At 41.0% G+C, this 17,500-nt stretch overlaps 2 protein-coding genes across 2 annotated transcripts in view; one reads left to right on the forward strand and one right to left on the reverse strand.

The window, feature by feature from the left end:
• LOC143040110 (uncharacterized) overlaps positions 1-8,743 on the reverse strand; it is a 14,413-nt gene extending 5,670 nt beyond the window's left edge. The window contains exon 1 of the mRNA XM_076210802.1: positions 7,637-8,743. Coding sequence (XP_076066917.1) covers positions 7,637-8,743 — 1,107 coding nt within the window. The remainder of the gene's footprint in view (positions 1-7,636) is intronic.
• A 1,270-nt stretch (positions 8,744-10,013) lies between these two features.
• LOC143040111 (uncharacterized) overlaps positions 10,014-17,500 on the forward strand; it is a 26,651-nt gene continuing 19,164 nt past the window's right edge. Inside the window, exons 1-2 of the mRNA XM_076210803.1 lie at positions 10,014-10,390; positions 14,954-15,894. Coding sequence (XP_076066918.1) covers positions 10,014-10,390; positions 14,954-15,894 — 1,318 coding nt within the window. The remainder of the gene's footprint in view (positions 10,391-14,953; positions 15,895-17,500) is intronic.

Here is a 17,500-nt window from a genome sequence, read left to right on the forward strand (position 1 = left end):
TTTGATTCCATTTGTAATAAAATGATCTGTGACCACTTTGCTCCCCAAACATACTTCAAGCCCCAATCTATTAACATCTATTATCATAACATCTTTACTAAAGCTTACAAAAAAGATGAAAAAATCATAAAAGATATCATCACTAAGAACACTAGAATAATCGCAAGTAATAGGGACGCACATAAACTTAAGCTTTTACAAGCAGTGTTTATAAGAGAATATAACCCTATTATAAACATCCAATGTAACATGATTTCAACAATGAGCTTGTAAAACAATGTTCTCTCCCGCACGGCGAACCCCCACCCCTCTCCTCCCAACCAAACCCTTCTGTGTCCATCACACCCTTTGACAATGTGAAGTCGGGACATAAGCACCCTCTCCCTCCTCCTCCCACCCACTCCCTCCATCCTCCCATCCAGCCGACCTCGTAACCCCCATCTCAACCCCCCATTCTGTAGGTCTTTTCTATCTCAACACAGTCTAAATGCCATGTTTCATGACCCTTCAACGTTCAGCGTTGAACCATTATCAAAAAGTGTGACTCATTGCCAATGTCTTTCCTGGCCTGCCTTGCTCTTCTCAATTTCTTTCCCCGATTTTTTTCTTCAATTTACTCTATACCTTCTTTACTACATTTCCCAGTCAAACACCCAAAAAACATTGACCTCCTCCTTGGCTACCGTTTTGCCTACCATGCACTTCATTACAATACCAATGTCTATATATATTACAAAGAATTACAAAGGCGGAGCATGCCGACAGGAGACCTTTTGGTCCCTATCTAGGTCGGATGCGAAAAAAAATCATAATAATAATAATAAAAGAATAAATAAAAACTGTAATAATGTAAATAACAAATAAAATACATAAATAAATGCATAGGTATAGTTGAATAATAAGCAAACAGGTAAATAGTAAATAATAATAAATTGACATATAACTAATAATAAATGAAAACCAGACAGACAAATGATAACAAAACAAAAACAAATAAATTATAATTATTACAGCAACTTGCTTAGGTGTTTATCTAAATGATTCTTAAAGCTTCGAACTGAACTACATTGCACTACCTGTGCAGGAAGTTCATTCCATTCAATTAACTACACGGTTGGCAAAGTTGTTTCTACCTACTTCCAAATTGAATCTATTTCCGGACAGTTTGAGACCATTGTTTCTTGTCTGATTCTCATTCAATGTGAAAATTTTGTCACTTTTGATGTTGTCAATCCCCTTTAAAATCTTAGAGACCTGTATCAAGTCACCTCTGAGTCTACGCTTTTGTAGGGAAAACTGATTCATATGTTTTAGTCGATTTTCGTATGATTTATTTTTTATATTTGGAATCAATTTTGTGGCTCGCCGTTGTACTTTTTCCAGTCTGTCAATGTCTTTAATGAGATTCGGTGACCATACGGAAACAGCATATTTCAAATGTGGACGAACTAACGATTTATATAGCTTGTCAATGAGTGATGGACTTTTGAAATCAAAAGATCGTGCAATCATATATATATATATATATATATATATATATATATATATATATATATAGATATATATATATATATATATATATATATATATTTATATATATGTTTATATAAATATACGTATATATATATGTATATATATACATATATATGAATATTATATATATATATATATATATACATATATAAATATATATATATATATATATATATATATATATATATATACGCTTATATATGTATATGTTTTATTATAGATAAATGTGTATGTGTGTTAGTATATATGTATAGTAATGAAAACAGCCGTCATTGGAACACATTGATAAAATTCAGTTGTTCAAATGTATCGAGGCAGCGTGGTTTGCATTATGAGAGGATGCAGAATTTTCTGGTCTGTAAGGGGGTGTTCATTGGCTCGTTATACAGTGTGCAGCACATGAAGACAGAGCCGCGAAATACCTGCGTCCCACACACATTCCACACAAGAACATTTACATTGGAATTCCTACACGACCAATAATCTTAGTTTGCATATTATCAATATTCTGTTCCATCTACATTCTATGCAGCATTTCCTGACTTATTTAAGCTTTCATCCTCTGTCTCTTTCTATATCTAACCCTCTCTATATGTAGGCCTACTGTGTATAATTATAATCTACATAAATTCATACATATCTAGAATGTATATATGTACATATATATATACATATATATATATATATATATATATATATATATATATACATGTATGTATTTATATGCACATATTGTATATTTATATATATGTATATCTAAATATGTATATATATCTATATATAGATTCATATGTATCTTCATATATATGTATAGTTATATATATATACATATATATATACATATAATTGCATACATATATATATATATATATACATATAATTGCATATATATATATAATTGCATATATATACATATAATTGCATATATATATACATATAATTGCATATATATATATATATATATATACACATGTGTGTGTGTGTGTGTGTGTGTGTGTGTGTGTGTGTGTGAGTGTGTGTGTGTGTGTGTGTGTGTGTGTGTGTGTGTGTGTGAGTGTGTGTGTGTGTGTGTATATGTGCGTGCACGCGCGCGCGTGTGTGTGCATGTGTGTGTGTATATGTATGTTTATTTATATATACATGTATATATATATATATATATATATATATTCATATAAACATATATGTATTTATATGTATGTATCTGATATATATATATATATATATATATTGTATACATACATACATACATATATATATATATATATATATATATATATATATATATATATATATATATACACACATATATATATATATATATATATATATATATATATATATATATATATATATATAAATAAATATACATATATATTGCGGTATTTCACAAATGACACGTGAATATAATTTGCAGAAAAAGCACTGGTAAATATGAAACGTAGTCCGAACGTTTTCGTCTATTTAAGACATCGTCAAGGGAATAGAGTAAAGGAGATACGGCAGTATATATACAGAAGTAAAAATATTTCAGGGAACACGGAAAGATGAATTACACAAGCCTGAGAAAATTACCAACAGTCCTCAGGTCACAGATGTACCAAATGTCCGGGCAGGAAAACATGTAACAATTTCTAATTAGTATATTTTAACAGTGCTATTGTTCTTAAAGACTACCTTTATGGAACCACATCATTTATTTCTTAGTAAATTAAATGATCTGGTTCCATCAATAAAATTCACCATCGAAAGTGAAATATATAATAAGCTACCATTTTTAGATATTTTGCTACACAGAAGCGAAACATTTTTTAATTATGATGTTTTTAGAAGCGTCCTCTCATCTGAGCACCTCCTGGATGACGGGTCATCCCTGCACCCTGCCCACCGCCCTGGGTCAGAAGCAGTGTCGCAAGACACAGCACATCCACAGCAAGGCCGCTTCATTTAATCGGCGACCCCCCCTCTCCGTCCCCCCTTGCATATAAGGAGAGGACGGGGAGAAATCCCTTCGGGCTGCGTCAAAATTTACTCACACATACTACCCCACCCCCCACCCCCTCGCCCATTCCTCCTCATGAATAAACCAACATAAATACAGTGTGAGAAGTGGTCAAATGTCTAGTGGTATTTTTGTTCATGTGAGGGACCAAGATCATGTAATTGACTAGAAAAATGCTAGTAAAATAACCTCTTGTAATTCCTTTACTGAAAGGAACATCATTAAATCTAACCACATACAACAAACTGTACAGGCTTGATCATTTTATTTCAAAGAAAATTGTTACATGTTTTTCTGCCCGAACATTTGGTCCATATGTCACCTGAGGACTGTTGGTAAATTTCCCAGGCTTGTGTGATTCATCTTTCCGTGTTCCCTAAAATATTTTTACTTCTCTATATATGCTGTCTGTATGTCCTTTACTGTATTCCCTTGATGATATCTTAAATAGCCGAAAAAGTTCGGACTATGTTTCTTATTTACCAGTGTTTTTACTGCACAGACACACACACACACACACACACACACACACACACACACACACACACACACACACACACACACACACACACACATATATATATATATATAAATATATGTGTGTGTGTGTGTGTATATATATATATATATTTATATATACATAAATATATATATATATGTATATATACATATATATATATATTGATATATTGTGTGTGTGTATGTGTATGCATTGTATATGTTTATATATAAATATATATATATATATGTATATATAAATGTATATATATGTATATATGTATGTATATAAACATATATGTATTTATATGTATTATGTATATATATATATATATATATATATATATATATATATATATATATATAATGTGTAGTAATACGCGAGTATATCGTATATGTAATGATTTTATTCTTGTGATGACATTTGTATTTATTAATTTTCCACAATCTGATTGTCATATCAAAATCTGAGATTTTGTTTCTGATAGAAGATTCTCCAGGTTATTGAATCGGTGAGGACGTAGAATTTGTCAGGAGAGACATGTCGAACGCAAATATGAATTTAAATTGGCGAAACAAAAACTGGAGGGACAGCCGACCAAGAGCATTTGTAGACATAGAAGGAAAAAAATTGGAGAGAACAACGACAATACACCAGCTAGAACGCTGACGATTTTGGGAAAATACACTATAGTTCTCTCAGAGTCCGCACACGAGTTTTCTCTTCTCAGCAGATTAAAGAGGACTGGAAAGAAGGCAGTCGAGGAGCCATTCGAGACGTGGAAAGAAAAAACTGGAGAGAAGAAACCCTAAATACCAGCAAGACCACGGATGACCCAGGGAAAATTTACTATATTTCTCTCAGAGTTCCAAATAATTTTCCAATTCCTCCTACGACTATACCTTTTCAACCTCCACAGGAGTGGCTCACACCAAGTGGGAAGGAAGCTCCACCCGCTTGAAACTTGAAAGAATCTTGTGTTGTCCAGTGTTTTTATATATTTTCTAGTATTTGTGGGGAACTGTAATTTTGCCTTGGTGAAGAAATTCTTTGCTCCCTTTTGACACTCGATGCCTCCTCTTTAAGAAAAAATGGGTGAGCTCGAGAAGGAAAGAATCTTCAGGCTTCTGCAGACAAGGTCGAACTGGACTTTTCAAGTTCCGGAAAATTGAAAAATCAGACACTAGAATGTCTCTTTAAATTCAGCTGCGAGGAGGAAAAGGTGTTGTTTCTCTGTAGTCCTGAAATCGTTTTACGTCATATATGCCAGGGTTCCTGGGAGCACCATAGGACCCAAAACTTTTTCTTATGTGTTAGGTCCCTTCTGAGTGTGGGTCTTTAGTTTGAAAAAAAAAGTAAAAAATGAGCAAATAGTTCAGAAAATGAACAAGCTCGTATGAATTACATAAACAAATAAGATAGATATAGAAAAACAAAGAATAAATTATTTCCATTTTTGATCATTATTTTAGACAAATGATTTGGATGATGGAGAACATAAACATATGTGAAGGCTCGGAACCCTAAAAATTCTAACTTTTCGTTCGCGTAGAACTTCTTCAGAGAGTGTACGTAGAACTGCAATTGAAGTTTATGTACTAAACCTAATTACCTTTTCGGACACTTGGGAAAGGTCGTTTTTCTGGCGTGCTCTAGAATTAAAATGCTAGTTTGTTTAGCTAAATTGATAAACCCTCCTCGATTGTTCAATGAATTATTAGTTGAAATATATGCTGATTCTACAATTCTTCTAGTGAATTGATCAAAACCTTTATGTAGCACTTCAGCTCCTCTCCAGTTTGGTAAATGATCGAGTTTTTCGCATGAACTACTAAAGAATTAGATATCCTATGTGCTTTTACGTCGTTTTTATGTTCATAAATTCTTTTCTCTAATCCCCTTGATGACTCGCCAAAATATATATATATTCTTTCCCAGATTTTCTCTTCAATTTACTCTATCTCTTCTTTACTACATTTCCCAGTCAAACACCCAAAAAACATTGACCTCCTCCTTGGCTACTGTTTTACCTACATACATATATATATATATATAATATATATGTGTGTGTGTGTATATACATATATATACAGTATATATATATATATATATACGCATATATATGTATATATATTATTATAAATATGTGTGTATGTGTGTTGGTATATATGTTTATATATATACATATATTTATATATGTATAACTATATATGTATATATATATCTATATATATATATATATATATGTATATAAATATATTGTTGTGAAGGTTGGACAGATGAGTGAAAAGGTGGTAGAGAAATACGGGTTAGAGCGAGAACACTGTATTACTGACGTTTCGACTACAAGTCTTCTTCAGAGTGACAGACAGCGTGTGTGTACATCATATATACTCTCTTTATGGCTCATCCGGCTGGACGTTTCAGCAAGTCGCATGCCGATTGGCCCGATACTCCCTCCTCCACAACCAATCTGGCGGCTGCAAATGCCAAGTTAACGAACCCTTCTCTGTGGTTGCTGACCTTTCCCAGTGTTATGCACGCGGACTCGACCAGCTTTCTCATTCTCCTTTGAAGTCCGGTGCAGATCGGGCGTGCTCCTTCCCATTCTGGTAAATGTCCGTGTGTGTCCACATGTACTACCAGTGAATTTGAAGTCCTGTGATGTCGTAGGTCGTTCTTGTGTTCTCCTAGTCTTTTTGTCAACCCCCGTGACGTCTCACCGTAATATGTTGCAGGACATCCACTACATGGTATTCCGTATACTATGCTATTTTCGTTGGTGTGTTGTTCTTGTTTATTATTTAGGACATCTTTTATTTTGCACCCGGATTTATACGCTATTTGGATGCCGGCTTTAGATAACGTATTGGTTATGGCTTTTGCTTCCTTTGCGAAAGGTACTACTAGGTATTTTATTGAAGCTTTGTCACTTTTCGGTCTTGCGTAAATTTCTTCCGCTTTCCTTCTCAATTTGGATAGTAGTCCTGCTGGGTACATAAGCTTGCGGAAGACATTAAATATGTAGGACATCTCCTCTTCTACATATTCTTTGTTGCATATCCTCAATGCTCTCAGATAGAAACCTATTATCATACCTGTTTTTGTGCGTGTGCTGTGATGGGATAAGTAGTGTATGAAGTCGTCTTTGTTCGTGGGTTTTCTGTATACTGAAAACTTTACATCCGTTTCACCCCGATGAATGACAGTGTCTAGGAATGGTAATTGGTTGTCTTTCTCAAACTCCACTGTGAACTGGATGTCTTTGTTCACTTCGTTAAGCATGCGGAGTTTATTGTTTATATCTGTTCCCTCGGGTACCACCACCAACACGTCATCTACGTATCGGAACCAATGTGAGCCTCTTCCTATTATGCGAATAAATTTATTTCCATAAAAAGAGAAGCCATGACAGCACTTAGTGGTGAACCCATAGCCAGTCCTCGATGTTGTTCAAACTCTTGGCCCTCAAACACAAAGGCACCAAAGTTCACACACAGAGATACCAACTCTATATAGTCTGTTTTTCTGACTGGAAAGTCGCTTTCATTCATAGAATTTATAACCCTCTTTAACGCCTCAATGGCCCCCTCAATACTTACGTTCGTAAATAACGCTGTCACGTCGTAGCTGGCTAACTTTTTTCTCTCGAAGTTAACTTTTTCTAGGCGTCTAATCAGATCCGACGAGTTGCGTAGGTGTGCGTCGCTTATTGTTCCTAGTAGCGCAGAAAGGGGCTTTGCGAGTTGTTTAGCTAGGCGATGCGGGGCACTGCCTATCCCTGAGGTGATGGGTCTCATTGGTATACCCGCTTTGTGGATCTTCGGTATTCCTCTCATTCTGGGTGGTCTTGGGGCCTCTTCTAGAAGTCCTAATTTCTCTTTTCCTTTCTTCGTCCTAGATAGAATCTTCCTAGCCTTCTTTTTGAACTCGTCGGCCTCCTGTTGTGCGAAACCAGTGGGCATCTTCTTGTATGTGTTTTCATCGTTTAAAAGCTCATGCATCTTCTCAACGTAGCTACTTTTGTTCATTACCACGATTCCACCTCCTTTATCCGCTTGTGTTATTAAGATGTCCGTTCGTCTGCTGAGATCTTCTAAAGCTTTCATGAATCTTTTCGGCAGACTACATTCGTTATTGTTCGCTAGGGCGTGGTAGCAGGAAATCACACCTTGTTTAAATCCTTTTTCTACGTCCTTTTCGTCCCATCTGTAGTTCTTGTTGATAGACTCGCCGTATTGTTTCCCGTATAATCCGGTGTCAAATTTTAAGCCAAGGGAGAGCACTTGAGTTTCCGTCTTTGAGAGATGTATATCTGATAGATTGGTGATGAGGTTAGTACGACCTATGTTGTTCCACATGCTGTTAGAACACAAGCCTAGTAATTTCTTTTTCAACTTTAGTTCTTGTGCGCCGTATTCGTTGTGTAACTTTGTCACTAGGTGTGAGGGTAAGGTGAATCTAGCGGCGCTTCCTCTTAATTCGTCAATGCTGTTGGATAAGTCGGAGCAGGCATCTTTGAGATATGCTCGTGCGCTGTCGGTGAAGGGGTTTTCTTTGTTCGTGAGTTGTTTTGGCGCGCTTCTTGGGAGTACCTGTTCTGCTAAGCAGTCCTGCAGGAATCGCCGACGGAGAGTATAGCTGTCAATCTTTCGGAGTCTGTAGTATTCCCGTATCTCCATATCCGCTTCTCCACCACCACTCGACATGTTGTTGTGAAGGTTGGACAGATGAGTGAAAAGGTGGTAGAGAAATACGGGTTAGAGCGAGAACACTGTATTACTGACGTTTCGACTACAAGTCTTCTTCAGAGTGACAGACAGCGTGTGTGTACATCATATATACTCTTCCTATTCATTCGCATAATAGGAAGAGGCTCACATTGGTTCCGATACGTAGATGACGTGTTGGTGGTGGTACCCGAGGGAACAGATATAAACAATAAACTCCGCATGCTTAACGAAGTGAACAAAGACATCCAGTTCACAGTGGAGTTTGAGAAAGACAACCAATTACCATTCCTAGACACTGTCATTCATCGGGGTGAAACGGATGTAAAGTTTTCAGTATACAGAAAACCCACGAACAAAGACGACTTCATACACTACTTATCCCATCACAGCACACGCACAAAAACAGGTATGATAATAGGTTTCTATCTGAGAGCATTGAGGATATGCAACAAAGAATATGTAGAAGAGGAGATGTCCTACATATTTAATGTCTTCCGCAAGCTTATGTACCCAGCAGGACTACTATCCAAATTGAGAAGGAAAGCGGAAGAAATTTACGCAAGACCGAAAAGTGACAAAGCTTCAATAAAATACCTAGTAGTACCTTTCGCAAAGGAAGCAAAAGCCATAACCAATACGTTATCTAAAGCCGGCATCCAAATAGCGTATAAATCCGGGCGCAAAATAAAAGACGTCCTAAATAATAAACAAGCACAACACACGAACGAAAATAGCATAGTATACGGAATACCATGTAGTGGATGTCCTGCAACATATTACGGTGAGACGTCACGGGGGTTGACAAAAAGACTAGGAGAACACAAGAACGACCTACGACATCACAGGACTTCAAATTCACTGGTAGTACATGTGGACACACACGGACATTTACCAGAATGGGAAGGAGCACGCCCGATCTGCACCGGACTTCAAAGGAGAATGAGAAAGCTGGTCGAGTCCGCGTGCATAACACTGGGAAAGGTCAGCAACCACAGAGAAGGGTTCGTTAACTTGGCATTTGCAGCCGCCAGATTGGTTGTGGAGGAGGGAGTATCGGGCCAATCGGCATGCGACTTGCTGAAACGTCCAGCCGGATGAGCCATAAAGAGAGTATATATGATGTACACACACGCTGTCTGTCACTCTGAAGAAGACTTGTAGTCGAAACGTCAGTAATACAGTGTTCTCGCTCTAACCCGTATTTCTCTACCACCTTTTCACTCATCTGTCCAACCTTCACAACAACATGTCGAGTGGTGGTGGAGAAGCGGATATGGAGATACGGGAATACTACAGACTCCGAAAGATTGACAGCTATACTCTCCGTCGGCGATTCCTGCAGGACTGCTTAGCAGAACAGGTACTCCCAAGAAGCGCGCCAAAACAACTCACGAACAAAGAAAACCCCTTCACCGACAGCGCACGAGCATATCTCAAAGATGCCTGCTCCGACTTATCCAACAGCATTGACGAATTAAGAGGAAGCGCCGCTAGATTCACCTTACCCTCACACCTAGTGACAAAGTTACACAACGAATACGGCGCACAAGAACTAAAGTTGAAAAAGAAATTACTAGGCTTGTGTTCTAACAGCATATGGAACAACATAGGTCGTACTAACCTGTAGTGTTCTGTAGCCAACACGTGAAATTACCCCTTCAGGACTCGTGATCGCCGAGTACGGGATAAACAATAGTCACCCCTTAGAACATGCGTCCGACTAAACATACATTCGACTAATTTCAATTAATATAATAACAATGTTCATTATACCAACGTAATTTATTTTGTAAATAAAACAAAACATATCTCTCTACATCCTGTAAGAAGCATATTTATGTATTGTAAATATATTTTAAATAATTGTATACTGAAGACAAAGAATCCAGAATTTCGCCACAAATATTGTAAATACCATCATCGTCATTTCTAATAAACAGATCAGTCATGGGATTGACTTTAAATATCCTAGCTTCCTCCAACAAGGACAATTGTAGTAACCACTACATTTGGTGACCCTGGAGTGACCGTCGCCTGCCCCGGACTTCCGCCGCCCTTGCCGCCAGCCGTGGACTACTCTCGACGCCCCTGCTGCCTGCCCTGGACTACCGCCGCCACTGCCGCAGCCTTCTCGTCCCGCCCGGCCTACCCGTCCAGCCCGGCCCCGGCGACCCGGTCAGCCCCGCCCGCCGCCCTGCCGTGCCCAGCCCCGCCCGCCGCCCTGCCGTGCCCAGCCCCGCCCGCCGCCCTGCCGTGCCCAGCCCCGCCCGTCGCCCTGCCGTGCCCAGCCCCGCCCGCCGCCCTGCCGTGCCCAGCCCCGCCCGCCGCCCTGCCGTGCCCAGCCCCGCCCGCCGCCCTGCCGTGCCCAGCCCCGCCCGCCGCCCTGCCGTGCCCAGCCCGTTGACCCAGCCTGCCCATCCCCGCCAACTCGGACTGCTCTGACCAACCCAGCTGCCCACGAACATCGCTGCATACTAATCACGTAAGCATGACGTTAACCGAGCTAATCTCCAAACTCACCCTCCAGGTTAGCGCCCTCCAAGAGCAGGTTGCCAATCTTCAACAACGACCCCCGTCACCAAGATACTACCGCAACCGCTCCAGGTCTACGTCCAGAGGGAGACCCAAGCACACATCAGGCGTCTGCTACTACCATCGTCGCTTTGGACAAGATGCGAGGAAATGTACACAGCCGTGCACCTTCTCACCGTCACCGTTAAACACGATGGGCGAACGCTAACGGCGCACAGCGTTCGCCAACATACATCGAAACTCTTCTTCGTATTTGATCCACTCTCCAACACCACATACCTCATCGATACCGGAGCTGAAGTCAGTGTCCTGCCTGCCACAGCATCCCAGCAATCACTGCCGCCGATGTCTTCCCTCTACGCAGCCAACGGCACCAAGATACCCGTTTTCAAGAGGAAGACACTTCAGCTAGAACTCAACCTTCGCCGATCCTTTGAGTGGACCTTCTACGTTGCATCAGTTTCCCAACCCATCCTTGGCGCCGATTTTTTGACCCACTTCGATCTCCTGATCGATATTAAAAATCGCAAGCTCCACGACCCCCTTACATCGATGTCATCCAACGCCAGGCCAACAACCGGAGTAAGTAGCCAACTTTCAACCATCAGTGCTGATAACAAGTTTGCTTCTCTCCTCAGGAACTTTCCTGCCTTGACACAACCTTACTCCACGACCACGACTGTGAAACACCACGTAGTGCACCACATAGAGACTACGGGACCTCCAGTCTACGCCAAAGCCCGTCGTCTGGCTCCGGAACGCCTCAAACTAGCCAAGGCAGAATTGGAAGCCCTCATGCGTCAAGGTATCATTCGTCCAAGCTCAAGCAACTGGTCGTCAGCTCTCCACATCGTCCCCAAAAGCAACGGCGACATCAGGCCATGCGGTGACTACCGCGCCCTCAACTCACGAACTGTGATGGATAGGTACCCAGTTCCCAACATACAGGAGTTTTCCTCACACCTTGCAGGAACTCGCGTATACTCCCGGATCGATCTTGTAAAAGCCTTCCATCATATTCCGGTCAACCCGCCTGACATCCCCAAAACAGCTGTCACAACACCTTTTGGCTTGTTCGAATACGTTCGAATGCCCTTCGGCCTCAAGAACTCTGCCCAAACTTTCCAGAGATTCATGGACGAAGTCCTACGAGGCCTGCCTTTTTGCTTCACCTACATCGACGATGTACTCATCGCCAGCCCTGACGAAGCCACGCACCAAGACCATCTGAAGCAAGTCTTTACCCGCCTACAAGACTACGGCATCCACATCAATCTCGAGAAATCTGACTTCGGTGTGTCATCCATCAACTTTCTAGGACACACCGTCACACCTTCCGGCGTCACCCCTGTCTCATCCCGCTGCGACGCCATCCAGAGTTTCCCGAAACCTACAACACAGCGCCAACTCAAGCAATTCCTTGGTATGTTAAATTTCTATAATCGTTTCATTCCAGGCTGCGCTCAACTGCTCCAACCGCTCTACTCCATGATCAAGCCGTGCAAGAGGGGACGTTCCATCGTACTCAACTGGGACGTCGAAACTGATGCAGCTTTCATGGCAGCCAAAGAAGCACTCGGGAATGCTACCGCCCTTAGTTTCCCTATTCCTGATGCCATCACTTCCATCTCGACAGATGCTTCAGACACAGGTGTCGGCGCAGTTCTGCAGCAATACATCAACGATGCCTGGAAACCCATCGCCTTCTTCTCAAAGAAGCTCAACAATGCCGAGAAGAAATACAGCGCCTTCGACAAGGAACTCCTAGCCATCTACAAGGCTGTCAACAGGTTCAGGTATTTCGTCGAAGGACGACAATTCCACATATACACCGACCACAAACCAATCACAACAACATTCATTCATAACAAGACAACATACTCCCCTAGACAACTCCGACACATAGATTTCATCTCCCAATTCACCACAGATATTCGTTTTGTTCGAGGTGCAGATAACTGTCCTGCCGATGCACTCTCGCGCAACATATCTGCAGTCTCTACCTCTCTCATCGACTACGCCGCCATCGCTGCAGACCAAGCTGGTGATACCGAGCTGCAGCGATTGATGGAAAACCCCGCGTTGCAGATGAAGAAGGTACAGCTCCCTGGAACCAACACTGAGCTCTACGCCGATGTATCCACGGACACCATCCGTCCCTACTTGCCCGAGAACCACAGGTATCCCTTGTTCCGCCATTTACATGACCTCTCCCACCCAGGTATTCGAGCTTCGCAGCACATGATGTCATCACGCTTCATCTGGAGTGGAATCGCCAAAGACGTTCGACACTGGACCCGCACCTGCGTCAAATGCCAAGCTTCCAAGGTCACACGCCACACCATCTCCCCTCCAGGTACCTTTCGCCCAGTCTCCACTCGACTCGAGCACGTCCACATCGACATCGTCGGACCGCTTCCCTTCTCCGACAGCTTCAGGTATATTCTTACTTGTGTAGACCGTTTTACACGCTGACCCGAAGCAATCCCGCTTACTGACATAAGCACAGAAACAGTAGCCAAAGCTTTTATAACCACCTGGATTTCAAGATTCGGTACACCACTCAGCCTCACATCCGACCGTGGTAGCCAATTTGAATCCAATCTATGGAACAAGGTTATGTCTTTGCTAGGTATCCGGCGTTTCAGAACAGCAAGCTACCATCCCCAATCCAACGGACTCGTCGAACGCTTCCACCGACAACTCAAGGCTTCACTTGCAGCAACAGCACGCGACCGCACCAACTGGTCTACGGTGCTTCCAATGGTCCTCCTCGGTATACGCACGTCCCTCAAGGAAGACCTTGGCCACTCCTCTGCAGAACTTCTTTATGGCACTCCACTCCGTCTGCCCGGTGAGTTTCTTGCATCTGCCCCTATAACGCAGCCCTGCAGCGTTCAAGATTATGCTACTAGTCTTACAGATACAATGCAGAAACTCCAGCCAGTGCCACCGCGTACCTCACCTACAAGAGCGTTTGTGAGCCAGGACCTCGAAGACTGCTCACATGTTTTCGTTCGCGTAGAGGGAGTAAAGAAGCCTCTTCAACAACCATACGATGGCCCATATAGAGTCGTCAAGAGGACAAGGAAGAACTTGACCATCGATCGCCGTGGAACCACTGACGTCATCTCCATAGACCGCGCCAAGCCTGCATACCTCCTCTCGGACAACGAACAAGATCCTGTTGCTCTTCCGACACCTCCGGACACACGGGCTACAAACCACAAACACACTACAAAGAAAAAACAGATATCGTTCCTCCTGCCTCGTCACTAGGGGGAGAGTTCTGTAGTGTTCTGTAGCCAACACGTGAAATTACCCCTTCAGGACTCGTGATCGCCGAGTACGGGATAAACAATAGTCACCCCTTAGAACATGCGTCCGACTAAACATACATTCGACTAATTTCAATTAATATAATAACAATGTTCATTATACCAACGTAATTTATTTTGTAAATAAAACAAAACATATCTCTCTACATCCTGTAAGAAGCATATTTATGTATTGTAAATATATTTTAAATAATTGTATACTGAAGACAAAGAATCCAGAATTTCGCCACAAATATTGTAAATACCATCATCGTCATTTCTAATAAACAGATCAGTCATGGGATTGACTTTAAATATCCTAGCTTCCTCCAATAAGGACAATTGTAGTAACCACTACAAACCTCATCACCAATCTATCAGATATACATCTCTCAAAGACGGAAACTCAAGTGCTCTCCCTTGGCTTAAAATTTGACACCGGATTATACGGGAAACAATACGGCGAGTCTATCAACAAGAACTACAGATGGGACGAAAAGGACGTAGAAAAAGGATTTAAACAAGGTGTGATTTCCTGCTACCACGCCCTAGCGAACAACAACGAATGTAGTCTGCCGAGAAGATTCATGAAGGCTTTAGAAGATCTCAGCAGACGAACGGACATCTTAATAACACAAGCGGATAAAGGAGGTGGAATCGTGGTAATGAACAAAAGTAGCTACGTTGAGAAGATGCATGAGCTTTTAAACGATGAAAACACATACAAGAAGATGCCCACTGGTTTCGCACAACAGGAGGCCGACGAGTTCAAAAAGAAGGCTAGGAAGATTCTATCTAGGACGAAGAAAGGAAAAGAGAAATTAGGACTTCTAGAAGAGGCCCCAAGACCACCCAGAATGAGAGGAATACCGAAGATCCACAAAGCGGGTATACCAATGAGACCCATCACCTCAGGGATAGGCAGTGCCCCGCATCGCCTAGCTAAACAACTCGCAAAGCCCCTTTCTGCGCTACTAGGAACAATAAGCGACGCACACCTACGCAACTCGTCGGATCTGATTAGACGCCTAGAAAAAGTTAACTTCGAGAGAAAAAAGTTAGCCAGCTACGACGTGACAGCGTTATTTACGAACGTAAGTATTGAGGGGGCCATTGAGGCGTTAAAGAGGGTTATAAATTCTATGAATGAAAGCGACTTTCCAGTCAGAAAAACAGACTATATAGAGTTGGTATCTCTGTGTGTGAACTTTGGTGCCTTTGTGTTTGAGGGCCAAGAGTTTGAACAACATCGAGGACTGGCTATGGGTTCACCACTAAGTGCTGTCATGGCTTCTCTTTTTATGGAAATAAATTTATTCGCATAATAGGAAGAGGCTCACATTGGTTCCGATACGTAGATGACGTGTTGGTGGTGGTACCCGAGGGAACAGATATAAACAATAAACTCCGCATGCTTAACGAAGTGAACAAAGACATCCAGTTCACAGTGGAGTTTGAGAAAGACAACCAATTACCATTCCTAGACACTGTCATTCATCGGGGTGAAACGGATGTAAAGTTTTCAGTATACAGAAAACCCACGAACAAAGACGACTTCATACACTACTTATCCCATCACAGCACACGCACAAAAACAGGTATGATAATAGGTTTCTATCTGAGAGCATTGAGGATATGCAACAAAGAATATGTAGAAGAGGAGATGTCCTACATATTTAATGTCTTCCGCAAGCTTATGTACCCAGCAGGACTACTATCCAAATTGAGAAGGAAAGCGGAAGAAATTTACGCAAGACCGAAAAGTGACAAAGCTTCAATAAAATACCTAGTAGTACCTTTCGCAAAGGAAGCAAAAGCCATAACCAATACGTTATCTAAAGCCGGCATCCAAATAGCGTATAAATCCGGGCGCAAAATAAAAGACGTCCTAAGTAACAAACAAGAACAACACACCAACGAAAATAGCATAGTATACGGAATACCATGTAGTGGATGTCCTGCAACATATTACGGTGAGACGTCACGGGGGTTGACAAAAAGACTAGGAGAACACAAGAACGACCTACGACATCACAGGACTTCAAATTCACTGGTAGTACATGTGGACATACACGGACATTTACCAGAATGGGAAGGAGCACGCCCGATCTGCACCGGACTTCAAAGGAGAATGAGAAAGCTGGTCGAGTCCGCGTGCATAACACTGGGAAAGGTCAGCAACCACAGAGAAGGGTTCGTTAACTTGGCATTTGCAGCCGCCAGATTGGTTGTGGAGGAGGGAGTATCGGGCCAATCGGCATGCGACTTGCTGAAACGTCCAGCCGGATGAGCCATAAAGAGAGTATATGTGATGTACACACACGCTGTCTGTCACTCTGAAGAAGACTTGTAGTCGAAACGTCAGTAATACAGTGTTCTCGCTCTAACCCGTATTTCTCTACCACCTTTTCACTCATATAAATATATATATATACATACATATATACATACATACATATATATATATATATATATATATATATATATATATATATATATATATATATATAATAAACAAATAAATGTTTATAGATATATTTTTGCATATATATTTACATATATATATATATATATATATATATATATGTATGTATATATATATCATATATATACATATATTTATATATATATATATTATACATATATATATATATATTTATATACATATATATATACATATACACACACATATATATACATATATATTATTCAACCACAAACAACTTTTAATTCCATGCCATCACAATCGAGACTGAAGAATCGCTCGATGGAGACATTTTGGAAATTGAAACGTGGACGAGCCGAGGATTCGAACCCAGCTAACCCATATACACACACACATATATATATATATATACACATATATATATACATGTATATATAC

This window comes from Oratosquilla oratoria, chromosome 27, assembly GCF_046742065.1.
Source record: "Oratosquilla oratoria isolate Oo_2021 chromosome 27, ASM4674206v1, whole genome shotgun sequence".
NCBI classification, from domain to species: domain Eukaryota; kingdom Metazoa; phylum Arthropoda; class Malacostraca; order Stomatopoda; family Squillidae; genus Oratosquilla; species Oratosquilla oratoria.